General features: G+C 41.3%; 1 protein-coding gene across 5 annotated transcripts in view; it reads left to right on the top strand.

The window, feature by feature from the left end:
• DIDO1 (death inducer-obliterator 1) overlaps positions 1-10,875 on the top strand; it is a 74,084-nt gene extending 63,209 nt beyond the window's left edge. For all 5 annotated transcript variants that reach the window (XM_032218333.1, XM_032218329.1, XM_032218332.1 and 2 more), the window contains 2 exons: positions 184-379; positions 5,756-10,875. In XM_032218333.1, coding sequence (XP_032074224.1) covers positions 184-379; positions 5,756-9,039 — 3,480 coding nt within the window. In that variant the 3' untranslated portion in view covers positions 9,040-10,875. The remainder of the gene's footprint in view (positions 1-183; positions 380-5,755) is intronic.
• The last annotated feature ends 3,743 nt before the right edge of the window (positions 10,876-14,618 follow it).

The raw sequence follows: 14,618 nt of genomic DNA, 5'->3' as shown, positions 1-14,618 counted from the left end.
ACTTTTTTCCCCCCAGAAAGGTTAGTTAAGAAAACTTTTTAAAAACTTTACAGCGCCTTTGAGGTTGCCACCAATATTCTGGATGAATTCTTTCTAACGTGTGTATTCCTTTAGTGTATGTGGCTTTTTTTGCTCTTTCCCCCCCAAGAGTCAGTATTTTTCCTTTATATTTTTATATTCCAGGAATTGTGTTTAATCCGTTTCCACCCAGCAACAGAAGAGGAGGAAGCTGCCTACATCTCTCTCTACTCCTATTTTAGCAGCCGGTGCCGATTTGGAGTTGTAGCTAATAACAACAGACATGTCAAGGACCTGTATTTGATTCCCCTCAGGGCTAAGGATCCCATTCCATCCAAACTTTTGCCTTTTGAGGGACCAGGTAAGCAATACACAATAGGAAACACAACATACCTTCCATTCCCAACTTACAGCTACAAGTATTACACCAGGCATAGCACACTCCATTCATTTATTTAGCATATTCACCCATCTCGCAAAAATATAACTCTAGGTGGCGTACAAACATAACAACTGTTAAAAGTATGTAACAACATAATTTTTCTGTGTGTGTGTGTGTGTCTACAACTTGTTCCCTAAGGTACAAGATTTTTTTTAACTTTAAAACGGTTGTAGACATATTAGGCAAGTTTTACAACATTAATACACAACATAACATGCTTCAGCTTTGAATGGCATCTTCCTAGCAGTTTATACGATGAAATTCAAGTTGGAGAGTAGAATCTGCTTGCTCGTTGTTGAACGGCATTTTATATAAACAGGTATGTTCTGAGTAGACTTGATTTCTCAAGTCCCAAATCTTATAAGATCTCTAGATTTGGGTTTCCAAGGGAAGTAAAGGAAGAGGAAAATCCAAAGTTTTAAAATTGCAAATGAGACATAACACAAAGTGCCTAATTTGCCCTGTGACATCACCTCAGTCAAGCCTTTGATACATGGGATGGAATATTCTAATTAAAAACATCAGAATCAGAGCTCATTCCTTAGTTTTGAAGGTAGATATTTTTTTTGGCCCAATAATAGACTTAATGGAACAAGTATTTAATGTTATTTAAGTATACAGGAGAAAAATCTTATGTGATTGCTAACAGACGACACACTATGATGATGGCACATCTCCATCATCGTCGTACATTCTTATATACTTACAGAAATAAAAAAATTAAATATCTATACTCCTACATTTCTGATCTCTGAGAGATCACACAGATTTCTGCCCACACTTCTGAAGAGTGAAGGTCTGTATGCTACATGTATAAAGCAAGATAACTAAATATTTGCTCCAGTAAATCTGAAATTCTCTGGATCCAGAAGTGCAGGCAGATGAGAACTGAAGAAAACAAGAAATGTTCTCATTTTACCAAAGTCATACTCTCACTTTGGATCTTCGAACCCCTTTCCACAGTCTTTTTTTATCACTGAAAATCTCTGTGTAATCATAGTGCAGTGCTAAACCCGAATATCACATGTGATTTTTGAGCATAAATTCACAATCTTTCTACCAATAATCTATAATTTTGGCAATGAGGTTTTTCCCCCAGCAGCTACTGGATAAATGAAAGTGAGAGAGACATATTGGTTCCATGAATCACTGGCAGGGAGCACTCCAATTGCAGCTTTCAATATTAAAATTCTACTCCCCTGGTCGTGGTAGTATAATCAGACCTTTTGGGCAAATCTTGAGGCTGAAAAGAATTGGGAATATTCCTTGAACGTTGCAAAATGCTCTGTATTCCTGAGGAAAGATCCACAGTGATCAACATCTTGATGAACTCCACATATTCTTCTGAAGATTGCACGCACCCTTGGAAAACTAATTCCCCAAAGAACCATTCTAAATCGGATAATTTAGTGGCCAAAACAGTCGGGTCTAAAAATAGTCTCTGCAATAGATTGCCTTGTTATAAATGTTTCACTTAAATTCTGGCGAAAAGGAAGCTGTGATGCATTCTCTAATGGGTCTCTGGCAACTTGAAAGTCAGGAAAGGCAGGGCTGAAATCACCTCTAAATAATCATTATTCTTGCACCATCAAATGTACATAAGAAGTTGAAATATCTGTACCATGTCATCTTGGACATAGCAATTTGGAAGAGCTGTGGAGAAATGATTCCATACCCAACGAGTAGAAGAATCCAACAGGTAAAGAGAGAATTTTACTTAGCACCAGTTGTTGGATCTGTCCCACAGGAGCAGATCCCAGCATTGGGATGATTACAACATTGGGATGGTGCAGTGTGCAACCGTCAACGTTTCTCAGGAATTTATTATGTTTTTGCCTTATATGATCAAACGTTACATTTTTTCGCGCATTAAAAAATCACTTTGTTCTCAACAGTTTTTTTTAAATGCTGATTTGCCTTGCCATCCTAGAATATACAAACTTCTACGGATGGTTCAATCAGTACATATTTCAATGTACTTTTGAGAATGGAATGATAGTACTCTTTAGAATACATTCTCAACTCCTATGCAAGTACACTGGCAATCACAACATCACACTGGTAGCTGCCATTTTAGTTAAGAGACGGGAATTATAAAACAGGCAAGGACCAGAAAATTCTCAAAACACACTTTCTCAAAAGGAAACACTGAACAGTATTTGTGTACTAGTAATTTTGATGAAGATTATGATTAGCGAGAGTGTTTTCACACAAGGAATTGTCTTAGTTCTTTGTAGTATGGATGAATGTGTGGAAAGATGAAAAATCATAAATGTTCTTCCCTGGCCCAAAAGATGAACTACTGCTTTCATTATATAATCTCAATAAAAGTATTTTATACAAAGTGGTAATTGTCTCTTTCAATTGAATGCTTTGTACGATAAATGATACCTCTTTTTGAAATAAAACACCAGTTGTACATAGCTAGCAATATGTAATAGCATTATTTTACAAGTACATTCTAGGAATATTCTACATCAATAGTCTCCACTTCAGAGTTCAAACTGTTGTTTTACTTGAATTCCAGAGTAAAAAAAAAAGCTAGAATCAAATCTCAGTTATTTCAGGGTAGAAACTACAAAAACTAAAATTTAAAGTAGGCCTATCGTGTTCAATGTATTTACGACGGTTGCAGAGTCCTGGAATCATGTGATCACCATTTGCGACCTTTCCAGCCATTTTCCAACAAGCAAAGTCCATGGTGGAAATTTGAATTTGCTGAGCGACCACATGATTCATTCATCAACTGCAGTGATTAGCTTAACACTCATGCCCCCCCCCCAAAAGGTCATAAAATCAGGCATGACTCAAATAACAACTGTATTGTTTAGCAATGGAAATTCTGGCCCCAATTGTGGTCGTAAGTCAAGGACTACCTGTCTCGGCAGGGCAGGGGAAGTAAAATAACTTCTCTATGCAAATTAGAGTTGTCCACCAGCCACCCATGCTCTCAAAGTGTGTTCTTGCAAGGCTTCTACTTACTACAGCTATGCCAGCACTTACAGCATTTAAATTACAAAGGATGTATAACAGAATGGCCTTGCACTATCTCTACCACAGGCTATCATCGCCTTCCAACAATAGCAATCTTTATCATTGTCCAGAAACTTAGCGTGCTTTCATATCCACCAATGAATTACCAGATTCCTACAAAAAAAACCCACCAATACACTTCTCAAGAGTAGCAACTTCCCAGCAGTAAAGTTTAGGATTAGCTTTAAGAAGGAAAGCTTCCAGGTGGCACAGTGGCATCAGCAGTGTCTGAAGTTCCTGACCCGTATCGGCATGAAACAATGGAGTTGTATTTCATGCTGATTGACAGCTTTTCTATAGCCGGGGATTTTTTCCTTTCATGCTAATCATTCCCTCAAAAACATGAAATGTGTTGTTTGTATCCCAGTTCAGACTTGTTTGATAGTCGGAGGGCAACCATCTTGAGGGATGAGGCAAACCAAAGTTGGTGTGAATGCCAGCTAGGAATAAAGGATAAGATTAGGGTTAAGAAGAGGTGAAAGGAGAAGCATCACAATCCTTCAGGAGTTTCCATTTGACCAGTACTAAATGAGGACCATCTCTTGGAAAGCTTGCAGAAGTGATCATCTAGACAAAAATATAGTTTCTCTGTCTTCTCACCTGAACAGGAAATAAACAGTATAACCCAGCTTCTTTTCACAAGCATCAGGAAATTGCTGGAAAAATTCAGAATTCCCTCAATGAGGGTAAGCTAACTTGGTCCAGAGCCAGAAAAACATGCCCAAACCATGATACTGCCACCAACATGCTTTCCAGTTGAGATAAGTTTCTTCTCCTGGAATACGTGTTCCAGGCCTTTCGAAAACACATCACACTTCTCATTCAAGTCAAAAAGTTCTAACTTGGCCCCATCCATTCACAGAACGTTCTTCTAATACCATACTCTTCCGGTTCGTCCACGTGATATTTCACAAACTGTAGAGAGCAGCAGAGCTGTTTTGGAGCGTAGCGGCTTTCTCCTTGCAACCCTGTCGGGCTGGCCACCACGATGTCCTCAAGAACATTGACATTCTCCAGTGCAAGAGGCCTTTGGTTAGATGTTACTCTGGGCTTCCTTCTCCTGCTGGAGTATCACATGCCTTGCTCTTTGTGTGATTCCGGTTGGCATAACACTCCTAGGAGATTAGCAGTGGGGTTGAATTGTCTGTTTTTGAACATGATGTGCCCAACAGTAGACTGGTGGACTCCAAATTCTTTGGAACCTCTTCTAGTCGAACACCCAAAAACTGCTTTTTTGGAAATCCTGGGAAATTTTCTCAGTTCCTGGAATGACATATTTCCACATAACCCGTGTTGCGAAGCTGTGACAGTGATTTCCCAAAATTCTGTTCTTTAAATAAGGCAGGACGTTCCACACTCACACCTGGGGTGTCATCCCATTGACTGAAACCCCTAACTCTTAATTTCACTTTCAGATGAACCAATAATCCTATAGGCTCATATACTCTGGCTACCCGATGCTTTTGACCCATTTGCTTAATTGGGGTATTTTTAAAATCTAGTTTCAGCACATATGAAGAATAGATCAGCTGCTAGGTCATACTGATGCAGAAATATTGAAAATTCAAAGGGGTTCACAGATTTAAATTTCTGCAAATTTCAGTTTTACAAGTGATGTGAACCGTGATGAAAAATATATAAATACGATGTCTGCATACTGATTGATCAGTTTCAGTTTGATAGTTTAGCTCAACTATAATAGGCCAAGGAATATATGTTCACTGTAATTATTGAATTTGGAAAGCTGAATCAAAAATAATCTCAAATGTAAAACATACTATGTTACAATATAGAACCTCACGCTTATGGAATACAAACATAATGAATTGTTATATATATTTTCATGACCATGATTTTCAACAATTTATGATACTTTACAGACCATCATCTGGTTATCATTTTGTAACTGAATATGTGAAAATAATAATTAACAGTTTTAATGCATAAATATAGTTAGCATGAATGGAGATAATACATCATTGCCATAGTGCATTTGTTAATATTTTAGCATGATATATGCCGTAACTTACTTTCCTAATTGATTAAATCATGTAATAAATATCAACATACTTCATTACTGATTGTTTTAGTAGTAAACTTTTGACTATCTTCAAAAAATTAAATAGCAAATATACCAAATGATTTATAGTTAATAAAAGTACTTGACAGGATTAGTAACACTCCCTACCCTTAAAACATGAAATGATTTTTTTTAATGGCTCTTTCAATTCTAAAATTCTTGTTTCTCCCATTTCTCCTTAGGTCTTGAATCAAACCGTCCAAATTTAATTCTTGGATTAGTGATTTGTCAAAAAACGAAGCGTCCTGCAACTGTATTGGAGCCGGAAAAGCCTGAGGAGAAGAGGAGCCGAGTCCAGATACAAGAAGAAACAGAAGTATTAGGATACTCTAAGGGCAGCACACTTCCCCCGCCAGAAAAGAAAACTGCAAAATTTTCTTTGTATTCTGGAGAAACCACAATCAGTACAACACCTCCTGATTCTCCTCCACCTCCACCTCCAAATCCACCTTCAGAACCATCTTCAACCATGGCACCTTCTGTATTAAAAATACTGTCCTCCGTTAAAGCAGGGAGCTCAACCACCGTGGCACCATCGAATGCTTCAGGAGCTGCCACTACTCCTGTGTCTTCTGCCAGTTCCTCAGCCTCAAAATCATCCACACCGCTGGATCACATTTTGCAAACCCTTTTTGGGAAAAAGAAGTCTTTTGATCCTGCCGCCAATGAGCCTGAAGCTACTCCTCATACCTCGAAGCCCGAAGCACAGGTGGGGAGTGACGAAGGGCCACTTGCTGCTCCTTTAATAGACCCTATTGTGCAGCAGTTTGGACAGATGTCGAAAGACAAAGCTATCGAGGAAGAGGAAGACGACAGACCTTATGATCCCGAGGAAGAATATGCTCCGGAGAGAGCTTTTGAAATGCAGGCTGGCGAAAGCAGACTTGAGAAGGGCTGTGAAACTTCGGAACGAGAGGATGAAGCCTACGATCCAGAAGACGAAACCATCTTAGAAGAAGCAAAAGTTGCCGTGGAAGATTTACCGAATAAAATGTACTTGGACTCTAAAAACAGCTCCATAACCACATCTGCTCCCTTCGTTCCTGATGCGGCTCCTGCACCGTCCTTGGTAGAGCAACAGAAAATGCTCGAGGAGCTAAATAAACAAATAGAAGAGCAGAAAAGGCAGCTCGAAGAACAAGAGGAAGCGCTCAGGCAACAAAGGGCAGCTGTTGGTGTCTCCATGGCTCATTTTTCGGTATCCGAAGCTTTAATGTCCCCGCCTCCCAAACCATCCATAGCAAAAACTGAGTTATTCCAACACGAAAAACCCATTTCTGAAAAATCTGAAATGCCTCCTTCCTCCATTCAGCCGCAACTCTTGGGCCAAGGAAATGATCCCAGACAAAGCAGAGATCCCCGACAAGCTAGGAGAATCCTAACAGAGTGTAATGAAAGTGTCGACTTTAATATAAAGCAGCATGGGATACAGGGAGAACCCTCTGCTGGACAGATCCCTCCACCCAGCTATTCAGGTCCACTCCAGACGGCGTTTGACAAAGAGGAGAAATGTCACAATGAAACATGGATGGCAAGTGAAACGGGTCCTCCTGCTGTCCCTGAGCAAAATGTGCCTCTCAGTTATGAAAACGTTCCGCAAATTCACCCGGAAATTATAAATAAACCAGCTCCCGTTGAATCGCCTACGAGTGCGCCTATTCGTAAAGTATTGCTGCCTACCCCTCCCACGCCATGTTTCATGCCCGTTTTCTCAGGCTCTAATAATGCACAGACTGTAACTTGGCCAAATGCCTCTCAGGACAACAGCGTCCCAGGGATCGTAAGAGATTCTTTTCCAAGTTCAACATTTGTATCTCAGGAGAAAATTCCTGGTCACTTTGAAGCAGAAAGAGGTCCGTTGAATTATAACGAAGGCGAAGTCCGTCCTCAATCCGGCCATTTTTACGAACAGAGGGAGTCTTCTACAATTCAAACTGAAGAAGTAAGAGGAGTCCCTCCTTTTCCCCCAGCTGGGCAAAAAGGTGCCCCTCCGGTACTGTGTAATGCTTCTGATTTCCACGGGCAAAGGGGTCCCGCCCAGCCATATAACGAAGGACATAACGTTCCACCAAATAATGATGGACAAAGAGGTCCACCACCAAGCAGATTTTCAGCACCAAGAGCACCTATTCCTTCATTATTTTCTGCACCACATGGTCCACCTGTTTTTGTTGAAAATAAGGGCCCTTCTCCATCGTTTCCTGGTGGGCCAAGAGAAAAAGCACCCTCTCAATTTGAAGATCACAGAGAATCTCAAGCAGAACAGAGAGAATTTTCAGATTCTCAGTATCATGAGGTGAGCGGTCCATCTGGCCAGTTTGAAGGATCTGAGCCTCCGCAGTTTGTAGGAAATCGAGGGCCACCTCCATTTTCTTACGGGGGCCAAAGGAGGCCTCCGCCCAATCAATTTAAAAATCAAAGAGGGGGCCCATCAACTCAGTTTGGAGGACCAAGAGGTCCATCACCTAATCATTTTGGAGGTACAAGAGGTCCTCCTCCAAATCAGTTTGAAGGACAAAGAGGACCGGCACCAGGTCATATGCCAGGACCAAGGGGACTTCTGCCCTCACCATTTGAAGAGAGGAGAGGAAGCCCACCCCCCAGATTTCCAAACCAGAGGGGCTCGGCATCACATCAGTTTGGAGGACCAAGGGGACAGGCACCTGCCTCGTTTTCAGAACAAAATGACTCTGCCCCTAACAGACATAATTTCCCAGGACAGTCTCAACAAGGTCTGAAACCATCCCCCAGACCTCTTTTGGATCTTCCAAGCCATCCTCCACAACACAGGAAAGAGATATGGGATGAATCTGGCCCATCTTCTTCTCATCCTAATATTTCAGGGCAGGCTTCTTCATCAGACGCACAGTGGCCAGCATCTGATTTTCGAGAGGGTCGAAATAATGACTACAGAGGCCAGGGCTTTGACAGGGGGCCGAGGGAAAGATTTGAGGGAGGCAATAAGGAAAAAGTGTTAGAGCAGCCAGAGAAATCAGACAATAGATCAAACAGAGGAAATGATGATAGACGGAGGGATCGCGAGCATAATTGGGCTTGGGAAAGGGATCGTGGCAGAAATTGGAATAGGGGTAGGGAAAGAGATTGGGAGAGACACAAAGAGAAAGACTGGGATAAAAACAGAGATAGAAACTACAATAAAGACAGGGAAAGGGAGTCAGACCGGGTCAAAGATTGGGAAAGGAACCGGGAAAGACCTAGGATGAGAGAATGTGATTCTTATCGAAGACGGAACCGGTCCAGAAGCAGAGAACGTGACTACGATAGATTCAGGGACAGGGCCCGCAGCCGGGAGAGAGAGAGGGACCGAGATAGGGACCGTGACAAAGATAGAGGAAGGGACCGCAAGGAGCGGAGCAAAAGTACAGAATGTGATAGAGACTCTAAGCCAGAATCCCAGATGGGCACCCAAAAGCCATCACATCCAGAAGCTGCTTCTGCTAAGTAGACTCTTCAGCAAGGAATCCCTTAGAAGTAAAGGGGGAAACATGTAAGAATTGACTGTGTACTACTTGTATATATTGTATATTCTGTTAGAAAATACTTTGGTAAAAGCTTTCGTAAAAGACTAATTTTGAATTGTAAATGCAATATGTTAAGGTAGGAAGCTGGGGAAACCTGGACTCAATACATTTTGTTCATAAAAGTTTTCTTACAGAGTACATAAGACACAGGCTTTCCCTGACCGGTCCCAGCAGCTGTGTACAGATAAGAAATCAGTAGGGCTTAGGACCACTGCTCTTGTCTTTTTAGAGTAGGGGCCTGTAGGAACCCTACTTACTCCCAGAGAAAGATCTTAGTTGGGACCTAACAGTTCTATGACATGGCTTTGTTTTCCTTATTATCTTGAATTTCCATTTGCTGAGAAAAAATGGGAACTGTCTTCAAAAAGCACATTGCTTTTAAAGGTTTCAAAGTTGTGTTTTCCAATAACTTAAATTGGTAATTTTATGAGAATTCAAACAAGATTTAAGAAGCCATAATTGTACGTCTCAAATACATGGTGTTTTTGTGTTTTGGGTTCCTACGTAACTGCAAAAATATCAATATTTTTGTCCTGAGTTAATCTGTGGCTTTTGTGTACTTAACAAATGATGGCGGAAGAGCAGTGTTACTACTTACTTATAATTTGAAGAGTATTTGAATAAGAAATGTTAAATTTCTAAACTCACATTTTACATGAGGGCATTTTCAATGTAATTTCAACTGATTTATGATCTCAGACAAGAAGTACATATGTCTAGATAGATCACTACCGTTCTTATCAACAAATTCTTAAAGTTCTGTATTTTTATGAAAGTTGTAATGAAAATTAATGCCCTCTGTACTCATTATAACTAAGCTTTTTTAAAAAAAAGGTATTGATTTTTTAACCTAAATTGACTGAACAAAGTTGGAGGAAGGAGAATTATCAAGATTAATATATCAAGCAATGAGTTGAAGGAGTTTGACTTTTCTTATGGTTATTGGTCAAAAAGATTCATGAACTAAAGACAGAGTTACTTGAGCCAAGATGAAGAACTTTTAAGTTCTAGCTTAAGTGGGAGAGATTTCAGGATGCTGATAATTATCCTATTGACACCAACAGCAATTAAATTCTTAACTTTGATAGGAATATGTCCTATCCATGTGAATTCATGCCTACTATGATAAAATTGGAAGTAATATTTCTGTAAAGATTGGAGAAATAAAGCCGTTACTAACAATTCTGTACTTTAAAAGGGAAGGCTTTTTACTGTGAAAAACAGTATTCTATTACTTTTTCTGTATTCTTCAAGTTCATATTATAATTCTAAATAGTACATAGAAAAATATTACCTGTTGAATTGGATTTATACATTTACAGATAAACAGTTACTTTGATATTTTTGTAAGCATTTGCAAATGTAAATTTTAATTCGTAACATCTGCATTTTGAAACCTGCAATATAAATAGTACTACCCCATAAATAAATCACCACATAGTTATACTTTATATTGGTACATCTTAGTCTTTAAACATCATGGACATGCTGTTATTTTAAAAAAATGCCCTGTTTGCAAAATATTTTGCAAAACATTAAGAGAGGTGGTATAGAATGCAAATACCTATGATGTAATTTTTTATTCAAGAAGTTTCTAACTTAAAACCATACATGTAAGTATACTAAATCAAGTGTTGTTTAGGTTTACTTGACAGAAGTTTCTGTAAATTGTATTTTATATTTCAAAATATATCATTGTACATTAAATGTGGAACTTCATAGATTTTTGTTACTGTAAGTCAAATAAACATCTACAGAAAGCCTTGGCATGAAGAGTTTTATAGGTACTGATCAGAGCATTAATCTAGTAATGTGGCAGTATAATCTGGGAAACATGGCCAGATCTTGCAAAACAGGATACTTCACTCATTTTTTAAAAAGATACTATTTTTGTTGTTGTTTTCAATTAAGAAATGCTATGAGGGGCTCCATTATGGATCTGTGCATCTTTTCAGTGTTAAGGTAGCATTGCAATCATCTGATCACAACATCCAGGATCCAGTTTTAAATTTTTGAAAAGGATGGCTATACATGAAAGGTACTGCCAGTACCCAGGACTTGGTTGGTGATTCATAGTTAAACTTGCAAAACCATTTTCAGATCTGAGAAACAGATTGCCCCTTCCTCTGGGCCAGCAACTAAACTAAACATTCAGGAATATTTCTGATTTTCTCCATTTATTTTTGAGTCATAAGAGTACATTTGATTTGTATGAAAGACGAGAGAATATCTTGTCATGACAAGATAGAACTGCTTCACAAAGTATACAGAATTTTTCCTGCAAGTGCAGGTGTATTTTTTTCCAGATCAACCACATATTGATACATTGGTTGCACCAAGAATTAGCTGACCAGCTTGTCACCAGACTGGTATTGTGGGCTGAGAGTGCTAGCGGCTAGCCTAAGTCACCCAACCAACCTTTGTGCCTAAGGCAGGACTAGAATTCATAGTTTCCTAGTTTCTAGCTTGGGGCTTTAATCACTAGAGTAAACTCTATTGAAATACAACATCTTAAACTATTTGCTATAACTATTTACTTCAATACTCCAAATACTTTGACCACCTAATGAGAAGGAAGGACTCACTGAAGAAGAGCCTAATGCTGGGAAAGATTGAGGGCAAAAGAAAAGAATGAGGTGGCTGGATGGAGTCACTGAAGCAGTAAGCATGAACTTAAACGGACTGAAAGACAAGAAGGCCTGGAGGAACATTGTCCGTGGGGTCGGTCATGACCTTGCAACTAACAACATCATTTACTTCATTCTTCTGAATAGGTGTCCTGGTTTTCTGTTATTCTAATGTATTATTTTCTTTGCACTGAGATTTGAATTGCTTTTAATCCCACATGTATTAGGGAACTGTATGCTGTTTAGAGTTGGGCAATTGGAGGCAGGGAAGGAAGAAAATTATATTCAGTTATTACAGCAGTTTAAAAGAAAAACTTTAGCATATATTCCACAGTGATGAAAAGATATGCATGCCACCCAGAGACATTAAAATAACATCCTAAACTGATATTTCCAGGGGGAAAAAATAGAAGGTTCCCAAAATTGGGGTGGATAATTCTGCATCACCTACAGCAGTGGTCCCCAACCTTTTTATCGCCGCGGACCAGTCAGCCTTTGATAATTTTACCGTGGCCCGCTGAGCGCGCGCAGGGGTGGGGGGGCGTTGTTTTAAATCCACCTTCCCAATTCAACACCTGAATCATATCCCACCTTCCATTTTGTATGTAGATTTTAAGGAATAAACAGCTGAATTAATCAAGGTCAAAGATAAAAAGAGCAAGGGCAAAATTAAATAAGCCAGAGGATAGCAATGTAAAAAGAATACAGTATTAAGGAGAGAAAGGAGAAGAAAAAACCTCGCTTCTGCTGAGGTCAGGGAAATGTTTGATACTGATCTGGCTGGGTAAGAGTCCAAGAGTCCATATTGCCAATAACTACGCGTGGGGGGAAAGGAAATGTGTTTTGTGAGGAAGAGAAAGAGTGCGCTTCACCGATGCCCGTTGGCGAAATTTTGGAAGAGAGGCAAGAGACTTCAGGCACCGAGCCCCCACCCCTGGCTGCGGCAACTGGAGCGGGCGGGAGGCAGGGAAGGGGTGGGCAATACCGCCGCTTTTCCACCGTGAGCTGCAATAGCGGCAGCGGCGGCCTGAATCTGGCGACTGCCCCTCACCACCTCAGGCGGTGCTCATACCCTCCCCTTTCCTGCGCTACCGTTAGACTCCTCTCAGCCCCCCACCCACGCCTGCGGAGGGCGCACGCGCGCCAAAATCGCGCACCCCCCATCTCCCCTCAAAAGACCCCCCCCCGCCCTCGGCTGCCCAACGTTCTCTCTCTCTCTCTCTCTCTACCTCTCCCGCCGTTCCTTCTCACAAGCCAAGGCCGGGCGGGGAAGCACCGTCTCCGTCCCGGGCGCCCCCCCTCCCTGGGCAACTCGGAGACGACTGAGCCGAGGAGGACAGTGAGAAAAAGAAGAGAGCGGCCAGCAACGACCGCCGGGGAAGCCGCCAGGGCCTCCAAGGGCTCCGCTTCCAGCGCATGGTCCGCCCCCTCCTCGCCTCGCTTCCAGGCGAGCCGACTGAGGCGAGAAAGGAGAAAGAGGCGGAGGTGTTCACTGAGGGGACGGCTGACTCGGGGAGGGGGCGGAGGTGGTGTAGTAGCGGGGGATTCTTCCTCCTCGCCTCACTTGCTCCTGTGCTTCTGCGCAGCTCCCCCCCTCCGGCGACGGCGCTGCATGAGTGAAGAGTCGGCCGTTGCATGGCCCCCGGCCGCTGCGCGGCCCGGTGCCAGGTACTCCGCGGACCGGGGGTTGGGGACCACTGACCTACAGGCCTGAAATTTGACTGAGAACTTGGTCTCTGCTGGCTGCCTCTCTGCAGAAGTTAGTTAATTGGCTCAGGAAAAGAATAGCATCACCACAGGCCCCTTTTTAAATTACTGGTATTAGTTCAATGTGAACAAATGAATGTATATACAGATCTGCACACTCAGATTTTATTTTGGTCTGGTCAGTCTCACAGCCTCCTTTTTCAGTCTAAGATACATGAAGACTAGAAACAAACTGAAAAGTAGAGATGTGTATTTCATGAGGTCGGGTGGCAAGACAGAATAAAAGAACCCATAAAGCAATAACTATTTTTTTGAAATGGCATTTTGGAATATGTGCTCTGTTTTCTTCAGCGAATGGGTGAAAGTGAACATGTTTTGCCCTTAACAAACGAGACATGCCGAAACATTTTTCCACAATTAAAATTTGGTGTAAAAGATAATGTGGTCTTGGCTGAAAATTTCTAGGCCATCTGCTGGATGTAATGTTGATTCACCCGTTTTGATTCTTCACATGCTTGGAACTGTAAAGGGTACACAACCAACCAATCCTTAGACGATACAATTAATAACCAAGTTGGAATGGATATTGGAGGTCCTCTAGTCCAGCCCCCTGCTCAAGCAGGAGACCTTGTATCATTTTAACAAAGAGTTGGAAGGGACCTTATAGGTCATCTAGTCTAACCCCACCCCCACTCAAGCAGGAGAGCCTACATCATTTCTGACAAATGGCAGGTCAGTCTCTTCTTGAAATCTCAAGTGATGAAGCCCTCACAACTTCTGATGGCAAGCTGTTCCATTAGTTGATCGTTCTCACTGTCAGAAAGTTCCTCCTTACTTCTAGGGTGAATCTCTCCTTGATCAGTTTGTATCCATTATTCCTTGTCTGGCCTTCAGGTGCTTTGGAAAATAGCTTGACCCTTCCCCCCTCTGTGGCAGCCCCTCAAATATTGGAACACTGCTATCATGTTTCCCCTGATCCTTCTCTTCACTAGACTAGCCATGCCCAGTTCCTGCAACTGTTCTTCATGTTTTAGTTTCCAGTCCCCTAATCATCCTGGTTGCTCTCCTCTGAAGTTTTTCTAGCGTCTCAACATCTTTTTATAGCCTCTTCTTAAAAGCCTCCAGTGATGGGAGCACCTACGACTTCAGAGGCAAGCAGTTCCACTGAG

This window comes from Thamnophis elegans, chromosome 5 (genome assembly GCF_009769535.1).
Source record: "Thamnophis elegans isolate rThaEle1 chromosome 5, rThaEle1.pri, whole genome shotgun sequence".
Taxonomy (NCBI): Eukaryota; Metazoa; Chordata; class Lepidosauria; order Squamata; family Colubridae; genus Thamnophis; species Thamnophis elegans.
The sequence above is the reverse complement of the archived record's forward strand: the minus strand, read 5'-3'. Positions and strand labels throughout refer to the sequence as shown.